The sequence below is a fragment of the Pygocentrus nattereri genome, chromosome 2, assembly GCF_015220715.1.
Source record: "Pygocentrus nattereri isolate fPygNat1 chromosome 2, fPygNat1.pri, whole genome shotgun sequence".
NCBI lineage: Eukaryota > Metazoa > Chordata > Actinopteri > Characiformes > Serrasalmidae > Pygocentrus > Pygocentrus nattereri.
The window spans coordinates 3,495,906-3,514,251 of NC_051212.1; the positions used below are offsets into that span (position 1 = coordinate 3,495,906).

At 39.0% G+C, this 18,346-nt stretch overlaps 2 protein-coding genes across 5 annotated transcripts in view; one reads left to right on the forward strand and one right to left on the reverse strand.

The window, feature by feature from the left end:
- Positions 1-1,513: 1,513 nt before the first annotated feature.
- Positions 1,514-18,346, reverse strand: part of LOC108442765 (zinc finger protein 423-like) — a 47,863-nt gene continuing 31,030 nt past the window's right edge. Inside the window, exons 12-13 of the mRNA XM_037531961.1 lie at positions 8,748-9,504; positions 1,514-2,642 (exon numbers count right to left, since the gene is read on the reverse strand). Coding sequence (XP_037387858.1) covers positions 1,975-2,642; positions 8,748-9,504 — 1,425 coding nt within the window. The 3' untranslated portion in view covers positions 1,514-1,974. The remainder of the gene's footprint in view (positions 2,643-8,747; positions 9,505-18,346) is intronic.
- LOC119265023 (gastrula zinc finger protein XlCGF7.1-like) lies at positions 12,970-18,275 on the forward strand. Of its 4 annotated transcripts, none has more exons than XM_037544359.1 (2): positions 12,970-13,169; positions 15,479-18,275. In XM_037544359.1, the coding sequence occupies exon 2, from the start codon at positions 15,602-15,604 to the stop codon at positions 16,313-16,315; it is 714 nt and encodes a 237-aa protein (XP_037400256.1). In that variant the 5' UTR covers positions 12,970-13,169; positions 15,479-15,601; the 3' UTR covers positions 16,316-18,275. The 4 variants fall into 4 exon arrangements, with proteins under 4 accessions (XP_037400256.1, XP_037400254.1, XP_037400257.1 ...); XM_037544357.1 differs by lacking the exon at positions 12,970-13,169 and adding an exon at positions 13,208-13,941; XM_037544360.1 differs by lacking the exon at positions 12,970-13,169 and adding an exon at positions 14,013-14,398.

Below are 18,346 nucleotides of genomic sequence, written 5' to 3' on the forward strand. Positions count from 1 at the left end.
GGGCTGGCCAAGTATGTCTCCAGATCTAAACCCAGTTGAGCACCTGTGGGGCATCCTCAAGCGGAAGGAGTGGAAGAGGACTCCAGTAGCAACCTCTACAGCTCTGGTGAATTCTAGGCCCAAGAGGGTTCAGGCAGTGCTAGATAATAATGGTGGTCACACAAAATACTGACACCTGAGTACAAATTGGACATGTTCACTGTGAGGTGGACTCAGTTGTGTTGCCAGCTATTTAGACATTAATGGCTGAGTTCTTTTCAGGGAACAGTAAATCTGCACTGCTCTACAAGCTGCACACTGACTACTTTAAATTATATCCAAGTTTCATGTTTGTATACAACTGTATAAATTCACACATACGTGTGTGTGTGTGTAGGACATTGTTTCTTTTTTTTTGCTAGGATAGGATGAGAATTGTCTGTCATGCAGTTTTTTTCGTTGCTGGCAACCAAATCCTCCTCTTTGGATAACTGTGGAAAAACCTGTGGTAAATGGTTGAACTTGGTTTGGATGATTTTTCTTTGCTTGACATTTACTTTCACAAAGATTAGGCTTCAGTGAATCACATGCTGTCACATTATTTGCTTTGTAGGTGGCCATCTGCTGATGTTTTTAAGAACATTGCAGATGATATGCCCAAAAGCATTAGCAGATGTAATTACAGAGATGATAATAGGGATAATTATATCAACACTGGTATCGTGAATTTTCCCTAACTCTGAAGCAGGAGTATTGAGGTTTAATCTTTGCCAAATAAAAGAGCATAATATCACAGTCTAGTACAAGTTGTAGTTTATTGTCATCTTTGTTTTGGCCACAATCATGTATAGGCATGATATCTGCCTGAAGCACTTCGCCATGCTCAGCTCATTAATGTTAGGTACAACACAAATGCTATTTAATGTGGGAAATCACATCTCCCAACAGTTGAAACAGTTCATCTATTTTCATATGTTGAAACATGTGCTCTATGATGCTGTGGTGGACAGGACCTAAATCCACAAATGGTGGTTCTGGGTGATGTTACCACAGTAACTGTCGCATAGTGCAGGACTACTTGCAAGACAATAAGACAATGATTACAATAATATATGCATAATTACAACAGCAAAGACACACAAACCACAGAATAAGTCAGGATATTTTCTGACAGTATTAGGGTCATTCTACAGAAACGTCCATTTTTGTGTCCCTAGCTCCCCATTTTGCGTCATTTTAACAATTACACCCTCTTGAGCCTTAATTTAGCAACATTGTTTTTTTAAATCAATTTTCTACAATTCCAAGCACCACAGAAGAGCTCGTCCCCACAGTCATGGGTAAAGGCTGAAGCCTTATTTTGAAGAAAAAAAAAATTCTGCAGTTTTAACTGCAATAATCTATACATGACTATGTGATATATGATTTAAATGACATAAAAAAAACAAATGGCAAATATTACAAAATATATAATGAAAGTTTTGGTCCGCAGGAGTTGTGTCACTGGTGTTACCGCATAACAAAAAATCTCTTATTTTGAAATAAAAATCACACTGATGATATCTTTTTACCTGTTTTCTGAGGATCTATGAAGAAGAAGCATAATGTAAGTCCACTGTGTCTTTCAGTTCTCAGAGATTTTCTCATTTAGGTCATGATTTTATATAATGCTTTCAGCTGAAGTCACTGGTGTGACTGACTTTATTCTGAGCTAATTGTGAAAAAATAGAATACAAATGGATTTAATTACATATTTTTGTGGATATTCCATTATTGACAGCATGTGGTTTCATGTTCTGTAGCAGCCGTTTAATAAAATGCATTTTTCATTAAAAATGTCTCTGGTGTTTCCTTTATTATGTGTAAAACCAATGAGGATCAGTAACACAAGTGACTCCTATGGAGAGCTAGAAAAGTGGACGTTTCTGTAGAATGACCCATTAATTGCTGATGTTATTAAAACAGAAATATAAAAAACACAAATAACAGCTCATTTTAACCTAAATAAACTGAACAAAAACCATACTTATTAAATTGACATGTGTCATAAGTTTCCGCCTCCTTTTTAATGCATTTGTGTCTCTGTAAAGTACTTGAATGCCTGAAGCTCTTCTCACACTCTGAGCAGTAGTATGGCTTCTCTCCTGTGTGAATTCGCTGATGTTTTTGGAGATTGCTCTGTTCAGTGAAGTTCCTCCCACACTCTGAGCAGTGATACGGTTTCTCGCCCGTGTGAATCCGTTGGTGTTTTTGGAGATGACCATGTCGATTAAACTTCTTTCCACACTCTGAGCAGCGGTATGGCTTCTCTCCCGTGTGAATGCGCTGGTGTGTCTGTAGATTACACTGTCTAGTAAAGTTCTTTCCACATTCTGAGCAGTGATATGGTTTCTCTCCTGTGTGAATGCGTTGGTGTTTTTTTAGAGTGCACTTTTCTCTAAAACTCGTCCCACACTCTGAGCAGCGGTGTGGCTTCTCTCCTGTGTGAATGCGCTGGTGTCGCTGGAGATGTCTCTGTAGTTTAAAACTCCTTCCACACTCAGAGCAGTGGTGAATTCTCTCACTGCTTTTATTTTTCTGTTTCGGTCTGTGAGACAGGTGAGTGCCAGAGGATGTTTGCTGAGAACCTGAGCGTCTTCGGGATGCCATAGTTTCATAACCAACTCACATCTCCTGATTTCAGCAGAGTTGTCATTTATTCTTGGTAGTGTCTCATATTTGTCAAGACAAACTTAAATCAGGCAAGAAGGTAGACACGTACAGCAGAGATCTTCTTGAACCAGGACACCTCTCATTTCTGGAAAAGAGAATTAAAAACTGCAAATGTTAAAGAAAGGAAATAAATGATAACATTTTATCCAATTCTCACGATTTTATATCCTTAAATCAGTCTTGGTGAACAGTTCCAAAATATAATCGATCTATGAACAGTACCAACTTTTAATTACTGTCTAACAGTTAGCAGAAACTTTGTCTTACACAACTGGTTTCTGTTGTAACGTAAGTCCTGGTAGGGCTGGGTGATATATTGTGTATTTATATTATGATACACTAGAATTTTTTTGCTTTTGAATAGACAAAATTAGATTACATCATGAACACTGTGGTAATCTTAATGTGGCTCATTATCTGCATTTTAGGTGTGCAATTTCTTGAAGATGCTGTCAGTAACGCACAGTAAATAACATTGTCGCTCTACAGGACAATAGCAAGGTTCGTTTCTCTGTTCAGGCAGGAACACAGAGACCCAATTTTCCATCATACCAGATTTCCATCATACCAGATGCATACCAGATGATAAGTATTTGTTAAAAATGTATGGAAATTGAGAAGGTACAGATTTTGTCAGCACTCCAAAAAAGCCTTGTTTACCTGTGTAGAGTCTTACCTGACTTACTGAAAAGAATCGTTCATTAATCAGAATTCGCTAGTCAGAGTCCTACTTCTCAAACCTGCTGCATAAAAAACTATCCATGACCGAAATACCACTGTCACCCTCAATTCCTCTCATAACTCTAAGTACTCTATTTAAACTTTGTCATGATAAGTGAGAAGTGACTGGTGATAGACTAATGACAAATTTCTATCAGTATGTGCACAAATCAGAAAATCTGAGGAACTGGTCTCCTGCAGAATTTCTAACAATAGCCTATAGTATTTTGTATAGGTGAAACCCAGTGTACACCTGCATTTTTCAAATCCCTGGCAACAGGATTATGTAACCAATGTATTCAAATGCACTGTGAGACCTGGATCTCCTTTCACTTGAACATACACACCAAGATCTGTAGGAAGATTAAACTTTTCACAAAGGACCCCACTCACCCCATCATCTTCTTACACTAATGCCATCTGGAGAGTGAATGAGTGATCAAGGACAATCTTCCAGGGTAGACTCAAACAACTGAGCCACCAGGCCATCCTGCACACCTCTCTCTACTCATTTGGGCAAACTCATTGAGTACATTTACATGCACTCAATAATCTAATCATTATAATATTTCTACAGTTACCTGATCATTCAAATGGTCATTTAAACACCATACTCCAATCTAGAATTCTGATAAAGAGGCTTGATTTTAGCCCAGTAATCAGATTTCTCAGTGCATGTACATTCTTACTCTGATTTCTTTCGGATTTCTCAGTCTGAGCATGTATGAAAAACAGACTGCGGGACCGTAAAGAAGCGAGCAGTGTTGCAGCGAGACACAGCAAAACACTTTTCGAGCAACCCTGAACATTCTTGATGAATTGAAAGAGTTAAATATTCATCTTCTAGATATTTTCAAGTGATGCAATGTTTGAAAAAAGCTGCAGCATGTAATTTGAGTTTTATATTATGTGTACATCACGTCTTCCTCTACGAGTTTTTTGGCTGGTTGTAAAGCAGAAATCTGATTACTGTCTGACTCGCGTAGACCTGGAGTTTCCCCATTATCTCATTACTCAAGTGTACATAAACACATTGATCAGATTACTGACAAAATCTGATTTTCTGCAGTTACCAGATTATTAAATGCATGTAAACACACTCAGTATTTATTTTCTCAGAAGCAATCCAGCACTTTAAATCTACATTTACATTTTACATTTAAATCTCCACTTGAATGTATTCAAAAATGTATTACTAGGTTCCCCAAAAATATTTCTACCAAACATATAAAGAAGACAGGCGCCAAAGCCAATATTATCCTTCTAAGCCAAGCTCAGACTACATAGAACAATGAACACTCAAAGAACCATTTGCATGATTAAATGGTTCTCTGCACGTTTTATTTGGTTTTATAAAGAGCTTTTTTTTCCTATATAGCACCAAAAAGGGTTCTTCTATTGTTATAAGCTAGACTTTGTAAAAAAACAGAAGAATCCTTTTTGGTTCTCTATAGAACAGTATACAACATATTCTCCACCAATCCTAAGAACCATTTTACCATACAAAGAACCATTTAGGCATGCAAACTGTTCTGTGGGAGTTCATGGTTCTATATAGAATCACTGTCTTTACTAAAGAACCCTTGTCATTTGGAGAATGAATGAGTGATCTAGGGGCACCATCTTCCTGGGTTTTTTTAAGAGTACACCTCTATGTAGACTCACTCGTTCTCCAACAATTAACATTTTCAACGTTCTGCTTTCCAACCACTTCTCTAAATATCAACGAAAAACACAATTTAAGTGGAGAACATCTTACTTTCAGCAGGTCAGCCCTCTGGTTATCTCTCTCCAACAACACTGTGTGACCAGATCTTCTTCTCTATTTCACTGGTGTTATAGGACCACAGTTACAGCATGAGTGCCACCTCTTGGTCTGCAGTGGCTTTGCACTGCAGGAAGCCTTGATGAGATGGGAATCAGGATTACAGGATTATTATTGAATATTCCTCTAACTTTTTGAGGTTTAGAAAAAGACACATGTATCCATTTGTTCTATCAGCGTATGCATAAGTCAATGTGGAGACATTTGTAAGAAGACTGGACTTTGCCATTGTATTGGCTGTTTCAAATGATTAAAGGGGAATTCCACAGATTTCCCAGATCAACAAATGGTTGATTGTAGAGACTGATTTCTTTACAATGGTGGTGATGGGAACCAGGGGTTGCCATGACTAAAACACAAATATCAACATTTTATTTACTATAGAAAAACCACCAGTGAACCATCACGAGTCTTCTGAGTTTTATATGGAATGTTGATCATCAGTGTTACTTTAGTGCTGAGCATGATCCACCACCCAAAGAGTACCTGCTCTGTGAGGGTCCATGGGGGTCCTGACCACTGAAGAACAGGGTAAAAGGGGGCTCACAAAGTATCAGAGAAACAAATGGACTACAGTCTGTAACTGTAGAACTACAAAGTGCACCTATATAGTAAGTGGAGCTGATAAAATATACAATGAGCGTAGAAACAAGGAGGTCAGAATGTTATGCCTGATCGGTGTATATGCCACCTTATTTTCAAATATGGGACATACATCTCAGCAATATATTAGCTTTTACAAACATACATGTGTAACATATCTTTACATGTGGATGAGACATTCATATATACCAGCTTTATGCAATAAAAATTCTATCTCATTGAGCTTCTGGTGCATTTCATTTAGATGTTTTGCTTTTACAAAGTCTTTTAATGTTTGTATCAGAGATATATGTATAATCAATGCATCAGACACAGTCTATGTATGATCCATAGATTATGTGCATGTTCACTCATATATCACACATGCATGTACAATCCATATATTGTGCATAAACAGCATCTCAAATATAACACTATAGAATGAAACTTGTATATAACTTAAAGCAGTCAGTGTGCAGCTTGTATAGCATTGCAGATTTACTGTCACCTGAAAAGAACAACACACAGCCATTAATGTCTAAACAGCTGGCAGCACAAGTGACTCCACCTCACAGTGAACATGTCCACATTGTGCTCAGTGTCAATATTTTGTGTGACCACCATTATTGTCTAGCACTGCCTGAACACTCTTGGGCATGGAATTCACCAGAGCTGTACAGGTTGCTCCTGGAATCCTCTTCCACTCCACCATGATGACATCACTGAGCTGGTGGATGTAAGACACCTTGCGCTCCTCCTCCTTCCGCTTGAGGATGCCCCACAGGTGACCAATTGGGTTTAGGTCTGGAGACATACTTGGCCAGCCCATCACCTTTACCTTTAGCAAGGCAGGTGTCATCTTGGAGGTGTGTTTGGGGTCATTATTGAGTTGGAAAACTGCCATGTGGCGCAGTTTCCGAAGGGAGGGGATCATGCTCTGCTTCAGAATATCACAGTACAGGAATACATGTTTTCCTCAATGAACCGCAGCTCCATAGTGCCGGCAGCACTCATGCTGCTCCAGACCAAGATGCTACCACCACCATGCTTGACTGTTAGGCAAGAGACAGTTGTCTTGGTACTCCTCACCAGGGTGTCACCACACATGCTGGACACCACCAAACAAGTTTATCTTGGTCTCAGTACAGTAAATCTATACTGCAATACAAGCTGTACACTGACTATGCAGGTTTCATTTGGATAGTGTCACCCCATGAAAAGATATATTTGAGAAATGTGAGGGGTGTACTCACTTTGGTGAGATGCTGTATGTCCAGTATTTGATACTTACATATATGTATATATTTTGAAATATATGCAAGTTTCAGGCATCCATGGCCATATATCAAAGTGCTTTCATGATACAGACACCTTTAACATTTCTTTTGTTTGCTTTCTCAGAATTTCCACTCTAGCATAAAATTTTTGCCATTTCTGCCAAGATTTTATGAAGTACAGTGTACGGTGTCGTTCAGTAATATTGCTGTCAGGATTTTGGCCGTGAAACCGCTAAGTAGATGCTAGTGCTGCAAATTGCTAATCTGAATTTATTCAATGTATTCTTTATCCTTTGAACTATTAATAAAGAAGATAATCACAGATCATGAAATATGCATGATTTTTTTATTTTTATTTTTTGAAAATGTCATAAATCCAATTCCAGTCCAGGCTGTAACAATGGGAAAAAAACAATAGCTTTCTTTTTCTCTAAGAAGCTTCTGCTGTAGCATGAGAATGAATCCACTGGTCAGAGCATGCAGTTTTCTCTCTGCTATTAAGCAGCATCTAGAAAATATGATTAATGGGTTAATACATTTAAACATCTGTTAAGTTTATAGATTGACTTCATGAAACTATACAAATATTTGAAAATGTCAGAACAGAACACATGAAAAAATATGCAAAAAAGAGACAGAAAAAAGTGTGCCAAATAAAACTGTAATAAATATTGGTACGTTTATATATCTGATTACAAAAACACAGCAATAACCAATGCAAGATATCAACCAAATGTACCAAGTACAAATTTGCTCATGTTAGCAAAACAGGTCGTTTTTCAAACCGAAGTTTAAGATGAAATTTACATGAAAACATGATTTACAGATACAATTTAATTTTCATTGTTTTCTTGAAGTCATACCATTACATCCATTTGTGTCAATTACTAAACAGTATATGAACTATACATGCAAAATCACTCCATATTTGAGAAACAGTGCACTATATAGTCTGTCAGCCTTTCGTAGCGTTGGTCAAAATCAGCTGTCGTTCTCCAGTCAGTCAGTCAGTCAGTCTGCTATGTAGTGAATAATGAATGAGTTAATGATCGAGTCATTCCAAACACAAGCCTGGATGTTTCCAGGAGTGCTTAGGCTGACATCATGCATGATCAATTTCAATCTAAAATCTCAAAATGAAGGAATACATTTTTTCTTAACGGTCACGAAAGGTACTTTTATTAGTATATTATTACAGAACAGTGTTACTCAGTAGTGGAGAAGTAAAATTGCAAAAGTCCACAGAGTTGGACAGTATTCATACATGATATACTGACTAATGACTCAAGCATAAAAATCTTCGAAAAGTTCACAATACACAACAGCTACTACATATCGCTGCTCTCTGAAAAATCCTATATCTCCATTTTGGTCATTTTTCAGGTTTTGACAATCTGAAAATGCCTGTTGCCCTTTATATTGTGTGTAAATTTCATGATGAATGGACTAACAGAAATGACCCAAAATGACTTGGAAAAAGGTCTAGTTCCACTGACTTACATTAAAAGTAGGTTTTTTCCTTCTCCTGTAAAGTTACCATTTTGGAGATACGAGGTTTTCTTCCAACAACAGCGACATATTTGATACATATTAATTTGTTAAAAGGCAAAATAAAAATAACTCTAAAATATCTGACCATAAAAATCATGCTTATAAAACTGACACACAAATGTCATAGATTTCAGGCTCCCTCTTAATGCATTTGTGTCTCTTTAAAGTACTTGAATGCCTGAAGCTTTTTCCGCACTCCGAGCAGTAGTACGGCTTCTCTCCGGTGTGAATGCGCTGGTGTAGCTGGAGGTTACCCTGTTGGTTAAAACTCATCCCACACTCTGAGCACTGAAACGGTTTCTCTCCAGTGTGAATGCGCTGGTGTGTTTGGAGACTAATCTTCTGATTAAAACTCTTTCCGCACTCTGAGCACTGATACGGCTTCTCTCCTGTGTGTATGCGCTGGTGGGTTTGAAGGTTACTCAGGAGAGTAAAACTCGTCCCGCATTCCGAACAATAGTATGGCTTCTCTCCTGTGTGAATGCGCTGGTGTGCTTTGAGGTTACTGTGCTGATTAAAACTCTTTCCACACTCTGAGCAGTGATACGGTTTCTCTCCCGTATGGATGCGCAGGTGCAGCTGGAGATTACTCATCTGATTAAAACTCTTCCCGCACTCTGAGCAGTGGTGAACTCTCTCGCCGCTTTCATTTTTCTGCGCTTGTCTGTGAGATGTGTTAGCGTGAGAAATATCAGAGGATGTTTCCAGGGTACATGAGCTTCTTATGGACTCTGTATTCTCGTATTTAATCTCTCCTGATGTCATCATTGTGCTGCCCGCCTCTTGCTGGTTCCTAATATGTTTGTGGGGATAAATAAAGGTACACACAGGAGGCAGAGGTCGCCCTGCACCAGGACGTCATTCAGTTCTGAAGGAGAAAAAGAAATACAATAAGCAAAACTCAATGAAATGCAACAAAATGAGCATGCTCAATTAGATTTAAATTACGTTAAAATAAAAAGACAAATATATTACGGTTCAAAAGAAAATAAGAAATTGAAAAAATGATCAAAACTATGAATTTTATTCAGTACCTACTGTCATGATCTCTGCACTACAGTTTATTAAGAGACCAAAGTACTTTAAAAGAAAAGGGGTGACGTTTCTGAGCTTTACAAAGTGGTTTTATAGGCAATGAATAAACCACAGCAAGTTTTATCCAATAGACTTTTAAAAACACAAACTTAACTCTCTGAATCTGTGACCATGTTTACACCTGGTCACTCTGTGTGTCTAGTATCTGGATTGTATCCCGATAAGATTTTAGCCACATGCATTACACTTGTTTGTTAGCATACTCTGGTTAGTTAGACTGCAATTTGATTGCCGTGTGGGAGGGACTGTGCAAATGTGGTAACCAACTGTTTATCTGTTTGGCCACTTTGTCTCCAGTTTGTTTTGCACAGTAGTGTCTTGTCCATATTGCTATTAAGAATTTTGTGTTGTCTGGCTCATAACCATGTAATCTCCATGATTATCAAGCAAACATGAATCACGAGCCCGGTGATGTACTGCATGGGGAGGCGTTTTGGTGTCTAGGAGAGACAGATGTGTTTACGCTGCTATAACATGTGGCTTAAATGCATCCTAGTCCACCTCCTGAAGTGGTTTGAGTGATCGGATTTGTGTCTGTTTTAAATGTGTCTTGAGTGTGCTTACACTCGCATTTTACAAAACATCCTAACTCTGAAATCTGATATGTTTAGTCCCCATGATGACTTCAATCTGGCCTGAATTTCAGACAGAATTTATTCCAGAATAAGAGCTCCTAACTTCATAAGCTCATCATTAACTCCAGATAAGAAAATAGTATCACACAACCATCCTAACTAGACTGAACCGCCTAAATCCTGTCCTAACTTTAGGATGAACCCCAACAGGGTTCTAACTTCTCTTTAAAGTCTGTTTCTATGGTTTTTAGGCGGCTGAGTCAGGCAGCGTAGTTCACTACCAACATAATGAGCTCAATATATTTCTACTGTAAAGAGCGGCTTTCACTGGGAGATGTTTTTCTTTTCTAACTCTGCGTTTTAAAAAATCTCAAATGCTGCAGATTCAAACTCCACTGCCCTTCTGATTACCTTCCTGTGTTAATGTTGATGATGAAATATTACACTGACAGTGATGAATAATGAGGAAACTGAGCTGAATTTGTGTCTGTTTATTATGAAGAATAACGTTAGTGTGCTTGGCTAAAGCGTTTGGGAAATGGAGACTGAAACTGGGGAGTAATGCTCTGATATACAGCAGAGGGTGCACTTACAAAATTCTTAATCTCCAGTTTATTAAACTTTAGTTTTGTTTCCAAGATTCAAGAGTTTTATTGTCATATGCACAGCAGAACAGGCAGTTACACTGTACAATGAAAATCTTACTTTGCTGTTCCTCCATTCACCAAATATAATCTTAATATAATCTTAGAAGAAAATAGAAAAAAGGACAATTTAAAAATAACACTAAAAACAATAGTAAAAAATATTTTTATGTGCAAAGTTGAGAGAAAAGTAGAGGTGGCAATGGATAGGGCAAGATGGATGCAGATGATCCGCTGACCCCTAAAGGGAGCAGCCGAAAGAAGAAGAAGTGCAAGTATGTAGAGAAGCTGTTCACAAAGTGCATGTTGCAAGTAACATGTAAACAAAAAAAATTTTTTGTTACAATTTTTGACAATATTTTGATGACATGTTTACATTTCATCTGTGTGTGTGTGTATGGTTGGTTGCTAGGAAACAGACATGACAGTTGATCGTCAACTTCGATCAAGTAGTTTAAGTAGTATCAAGATTTCTGAACTGGAGATAAGATGCTGTAAGATGAGATAACATTTCTAAGGAAAGATTTGTTTCTGTAACACAAACTTGTGAAAAATTGTACCTTAACCCATCAGATCTTAAGACAAAAGATAGGACGTTTCTGGAATACGGGTCCTGATACTTAAGAAACAAGGGTGAATTTAAGCGACCCGGTGTAAATGGGATCTCGATCTCCCAAACAAACCAAAATCTATTATTAATACTATCTTAACTAAATATTAATGCAATACAATCACAATGTCATCAATAAAACAGTATTTGGAACGCCCTTCTCAAATATTACATTATGTTCCATGGTAATTCATGGCTAGTGTTAAAATGACAGACTGATGTCATACATATAGTTTCTTTACATCGGAGTTATATATAATATATATTATAAATGCCAGTAAAATTGATAACAAATCAGAAAAAGACTAGAAAGTCTTGACAGGGTAGTCTAACTAGCCTACACACCTAGAAAATATGGTTCTTCAAGATTTCTTTCTTTAGTAAAGGCAATGGTTCTATTTAGAGTGTGCTGAAAATGGTTCTGTATAGCACCAAAAATGGTTCTGCTTTTGTTACAATGTCAAGCTTCCAACAATAAAAGAACCCTTTTTGTGCTATGCGGAGCCATTTTCAAAAAAAGGTTCTATGTAGATCGTATACAACACATTCTCCATCCACATTTCACCATGTGAAGAGGTTCTTAAGATTGATGGAGAATGCGTGGCACAAAAAGGGTTCTTTTACTGTTACAAGCTTGACATCGAAACAATAGCAGAACCCCTTTTTTGTTGGTGCTTTACATAAAAAAAAATCAACCTGCTCTCCATCAATGTCAAGAACGGTTTCACCATGAAAAGAACCATTCAAGCGTGCAAACGGTTCTTTGAGTGTTCATGATTCTAAATAGAACCTAAATAGCCCTTGAAGAACCTAAAGAACCCTTGAAGAACCATTTTTCTGAAGTGTCTATATGGAGCCAACTTGGCAAACAAACATAAACACTGGGAGAGCTAGGCTAAGCTAAGCTAGCATTAGCCTCAGCCAAGTTTGGACGACGGGGTCTTCTGTTTTTGGACCACAAGGTTTTTTTGACACTTCCAGAAATGCGGACCGCTTCCCAAACGCTTCTCCACGGGTCAACAACAACAACACGCTGTGAACAACATAAACAGATGAAAACCGTCTTACTGTAACCAGCGAAGCTGTGTCTCACCCCAACAAGGCGGAAGAGGCCCGACGGCTGAGCTTCCTCTCGGCCCGCAGGGGCATCACACCGCGACCACGTCATTCCAGAACGCCTCCTGTGCGACAATTGGCTGGTGGGTCACAAGTGCAGGCCTCTGATTGGCCAGTTGAGAAGCCGTTCACATCACCGTAGCAACCACAGGCTGCAGTGGAATCCGCAGCCTCGGAGACTCCGCGGCGGTTATAAACAGAGAAGAAAACACTAAAAAAAAGAAAATAATATATTTATATTCATATATGTATCCATTAGCCCGTTACCATAGCGACCACAGTTCACAGTGGAACTACGAAGGACGTTTTTTTATGTCTCCCTGCGATACGATTGGCTAGGAGGATCACCCAGCGGTCCGTGATTGGACGTTCGCGTCGCCACAGCAACCGCCGGAGCGAAACAGTCTAAGGCTAACGGTCTTCGACTGTAAATGAAGACGAATATACAGAAGACAACAGGTCGTATCTTGTGAACTGTTTAATGTAAGTTCAATAAGGTAGGTTTTAGGTCGGATTTAGGTTTAAAACATGAAAACAAAACCGGCTCCGTAACTCTCTAACCAGATAGCAGACAGTTTTGGGCCGATTTTGGCTCTCCTGTGATGGGTTGACTACCAGGTACATCTCAGACATGAGGGCCAGAATAGGGCCACATCCTGGAGAACTTCACACTGTTTTGCCTCATTTGTCTACATTTGTGGGACAATTCTGGCGTGGATTATGGTGGACCAACAATGTGGTTGGGCCAGACTGGCACCAGATTTGGGCCATGTGCTTTAGATCTTCTCACTTTACAGTGTGTGGGCCAGATCAAAGCAAGTGTGTAGCCTGCTAACTGGGTATCTTGCTGATATAGTAGTCTCCTCTTCCCTTTAGGTCAGAAAACTATCCGTAAGTTCTAGCTACGCCCTTGCTCTAACCGCTGTGGAGCATCTGCTCAGGTTCCACTGCGTTCTGAGGTTGCCACGCTGGTATGAACGACTTCTAGACTGCCCAATCAGAGGGCTTCTCATGTGAACTCCAAGCCAATCGTAACGCAGGAGGCGTTAGTGCCGCAATACAGGTGGAATTGAAAAATACCGCTCCCGGCTCCACCCGTCTTCGAGATCGTGTTGTTCCAGTGTTTAAGCCAGGAGGGGGCGCTAAACTTTAACAGTGGTCCTCAAACCACAGTAAGGAGGAGAAGCAGATCTGAACAGCCTTCCACGTATCCGTGTTTATCAGAGAGAGAGAGAAACGAGCTGAACTGCTGAAAGTAAGGAGATCTTAATCATTTCTCCTCCTGTTCATCATCTAGCTTTGGAGAATTAGTGAGGAGGTTCACTGAAAAATGTACATTGTTTTCAAAAAGGAAAACAGGGCAGCTACCAGAAGAGCAGCCGCTGAAGTTGGAATTTTCCTACCTTAAATGGTGCCTCAGTTACTATTATAACGCCTGAGGCGCCAGAATGTCAATGCTGCACCATTTAAGGTGGAACAGGAAAATTCTCATATAAAAGCTGGCGAACAGGTAGCCGATTTCATCCTCATCTGGTTAAGGCTAATTCTGGCTTTTTAACCTGTTTGGCCGTTTGGGAGATTTGTTTACCAGAAATCTATTGTTTTATGCTCCAGTCAGGTTTGGGATTAAACACCCTGTATCAGCAGATAACGTATTTGCAGCATGTACCAAGTTGGTACCACAGGCTAGTCCTTATATCTGTGTGCTGAAGGTAAGTCTCCGGAGTCTAGGGCTGTCATCTGTCACTGCTGTCACACTTCTGACGTGAGATTCTCGCTTTTTGCGTCTGTTCAAAGATATGTCACCATACACACTTCAAAGAGAGGATTCTTCAAAAATATATATGTGGGTTCCTCTATCGTTCCAAAATTTACACTGTAACAGTAGGAGAACCCTTTTGATGCTATATAGAACAGTTTTGAAAGTGTCTCTAATAAAGAGCCCTTGAAGAACCAACTTTTTTAATAGTGATGAGGACATCCATTCAGTCATTGAGTCATATCATCGTCTACCCTATTTGGAAAAAACACTAGCTTAAATTCCATGCTGGTCTGGTGCTGGTTTCACTTGTCACCCAGTATGGTCATGCTTGTTCACCAACATCCCAGCATCCAGAATGCACCATATACTGTTTAGTTGGTGATCAGCTGGTTTTTCTAGGAGATAATGAGATATTAGATCAATCTTACATGAATGAAGATTAATCTTTAGATAAAAGGATTCCTCCCTGAAAAAATCTAGTTTTTATAGCAAGTAAACGTGTGTTGTATGGGCAGCACTTTACATGCAATAAAGACAAAGTTTACCTCTTGCAATGGAAAAACACTTCCTTTAGCCAGCGATAGTGTTTCACTAGCTAGCTTGTTTTTGCTTGTGTTATTGATTGTATTCTGGACGTTAAAAGAGCACGGACTAAGGAGCAAGTTTTAATGGCGGTCTGCGCTTGTTGGCAGCACATTTTGCTTTAATCCAGCACCAAAACGTTAATAAGGTGTCCCCGGTTTTTGAGATTACATCTGGCCCATTGAGATGAACTGTGAGGTAGGTATATGTATACTTGAGCCTTTTATTATTGTTTTTCTTATAACAGCTGATAGTTCCACCTCTACCTACCAGCAGTTACTTCAGTATGGATTTTGAAGTTTTTGTTTTTTATTAAAGGTACTTTTTTATTTAGCTAGTAGCTTAATACTACAAATTATTTTTGGGTCAAAATTGGCAGAATATTGTCATTCTTTTGCATTTCACACTTTTTTGTATTTTGAATATTATTATTCTTTTTCTCCTCTAGAAATGAATGATGTCTTGGTGCAAGTCTCAACACATCAACCTTCCAACATGGTTTAAGTTCAATTCCACAAGTGCATCAGGACATCTTAAGAAGAGGAATACACCTCAGTGCTGAAATCCATAAATGGAATCCATCCAACCATTAAATGGCTCCAGTACTCAAGATAATCTATGCAACAGTGCTTCTCAAAGTGAAACACAAACAAATAAAGTCATTGAGAGAAACCACCACTGCTCAGAATGCGGAAAAAGTTTCAGTCAACAGAGTAATCTCAACAGACACCAGCGCATTCACACAGGAGTGAAACCACATCACTGCTCAGAGTGCGGAAAGCGTTTTTACCAACAGACACGTCTCCAGCGACACCAGCGCGTTCACACGGGAGAGAAGCCGTATCGCTGCTCAGAGTGTGGGAAGAGCTTTACTCAACAGAGTAATCTCAAAGCACACCAGCGCATTCACACTGGAGAGAAACCGTATCACTGCTCAGAGTGTGGAAAGAGTTTTAATCAGAAGGTTAGTCTCCAGCTGCATCAGCGCATTCACACGGTCGAAAAGTTGTATCACTGCTCAGAGTGCGGGAAGAGCTTCACACTACAGGGTCACCTCCAGAGACACCAGCGCATTCACACGGGAGAGAAACCGTATCACTGCTTAGAGTGCGGGAACAGTTTTAGAGATACAAGTACTCTCAAAAAACACCAGCGTATTCACACAGGAGAGAAACCATATTACTGCTCAGAGTGTGGGAAGAACTTCAGGCATTCGAATTCTTTACAGAGACACAAATGCATTAAAAAAGAAGCAGAAATGTATGAAATTTGTGTGTCAATTTAATAAATGTTTTCATTATCATTTTTTTAGGCTAGCCTCAATGATGCTTAGATAGCTTATAGTGATGGCGGTTGTTAGTGCTGTAAAAGAGAAGGTTCCTACTTTCTCCTGTGTGATTTGTATGGCTAAATGATATTGTGATTGTGTGATTATTATGCCTTACAATCTACAAGTTTAGGCTCTGTATCTTCAGGTCCATGTCATTTATACCTCCCAAAGTGGTGAATGTTATAAAACATGGTGCTGAGATCTGGTACTATGTCCCTCTAAGGCAGGGTTGCCCATTCCTTGTCCTGGTGATCTACCACCCTGTAGAGCTCAGATCCAGAATCTAATATTCAGTTGCTCTTTGGGTTGGTTGTACCAACATGTCTTAACTAAGATGGTCTCATCTGGTAAGTCAGTTGTAGCTGAGAGCATTTTTCAGAGAGAACTTTACGCCCATTGCACCATCCAACCAGTGCAAATGAGACTGGTTTTAGTGGTTCAAATTCATGTATAAACATGTGTAAACAACCTAGGCTACTAAGTAAAAACGTTTGCATGCCAATACCTGCTACTTGCAACAGCAGAAATAATTTCACCAACACTGACATTTGCTTACTGATCAAGTTCTAGTATCATACTCATGGATAAACATCAAGATTAACATTAGGTGGTTCAAGAAGACCGCATCTTTTTGAACCACAACCGTCCACTTACTTATTTTGGGGTTCACGACCCTCTCCACCATGACTTAACCCTGAAACACCACAGCTTTTCCCATTTCTCTGCATGAGACCTGGACTTAAGCTCTAGAAGATCATCTCTGCAGTCTGTTTCTTCTGTAAACACTTGCTACGTTAATAGTTCTGCTTTTACTCATAGTGTGTGCAAGGCAAGAACCTTAGCACAAGATGGTTACCAAAGGACACCAGAAAATGGGGTAAAAGGTACTTGCAGACATCTGAGAGCTCTTTACAAACTTGAAAATATGAAATAAGTGATGTTTTTTTTTTCATTTTGCAGCACAGCTAATCACATACTGTTGATCCACAAGTTAGCAGTTATTTAGGTTAGTAGTTTAATTGCTGCTGCATGCTGTGCCAATAACTCAAGCAGCAACTGGCACAATGTGCAGTAGCGCTTTACAAGCAAAGAACTAGGTTATGTAGGTGGCTATGAAGGCCTAGAAAGGGTTTGCAGTTTGAGATTATGGCTGCTTCCAAATAGATGTAAAAGTCACCAGTCTTAGTGAAAATTCAGTTTACAACCAGTTGGTGCAGCGGTTCTAAAGTTATGCCTGGAAAGTTACAACCGTGGTATTGGGCACCTCTGCTCTAAGGAATGTTTGCAAGTTGGTTAATGGTTATTGGGACATGTCATATGTTTCAAATATGGACTACAACTGTAAGACAAGCGTTTGTGAATTGTGCAAAACCAAGAAATTTTGAGGAATTTTGGAAGGCTGGCTGGCATATGGGTACTCTGTTAAAATCAGAGTGTATAAGCAGATAAATATAACGTATATAACGTCTGTCCAGTTTTCCAAGGTTTAAATATTTTTTCCATTCACCTTCTTGCTGTCAAAATCCCAGCTCACTGCTGGTGATCTAATCGTCATAGTATGTAATGTCATGAAAAGATCTCCTGAAGTCTTAGAAGTAATTTTGATACCCTACTCATTCACACTTGAAACAGAGGAAATAAGCCAAGGACACCTGTTGACTGTTATGTTATGTTAGTGTCCCTGTTGGGAACAGTAACATCATTTTTATCAATTTCACAGTTTTGAACCAGAGTTCTCTGTGTGCTACTGTGTTTCCTGTATTAAAGACGAATGAGGCTTCCTTTCTTGTTGGTCCCTATTGGTTTGTTTATTCAGAGTTATGATAAAGCGTGACTGATGTGTGGCTTATGTTCATGTTTTCTTGTTAAAAAAGGTAGTTTGTGACACAAACTGAATAAAGAACTTTTCTCAGAATTTTTTACTTTGTAAGATGGTGTCCTTTACATATCCAGTAAGTGCAACAAGTGTACTGAAAAATCATGTGA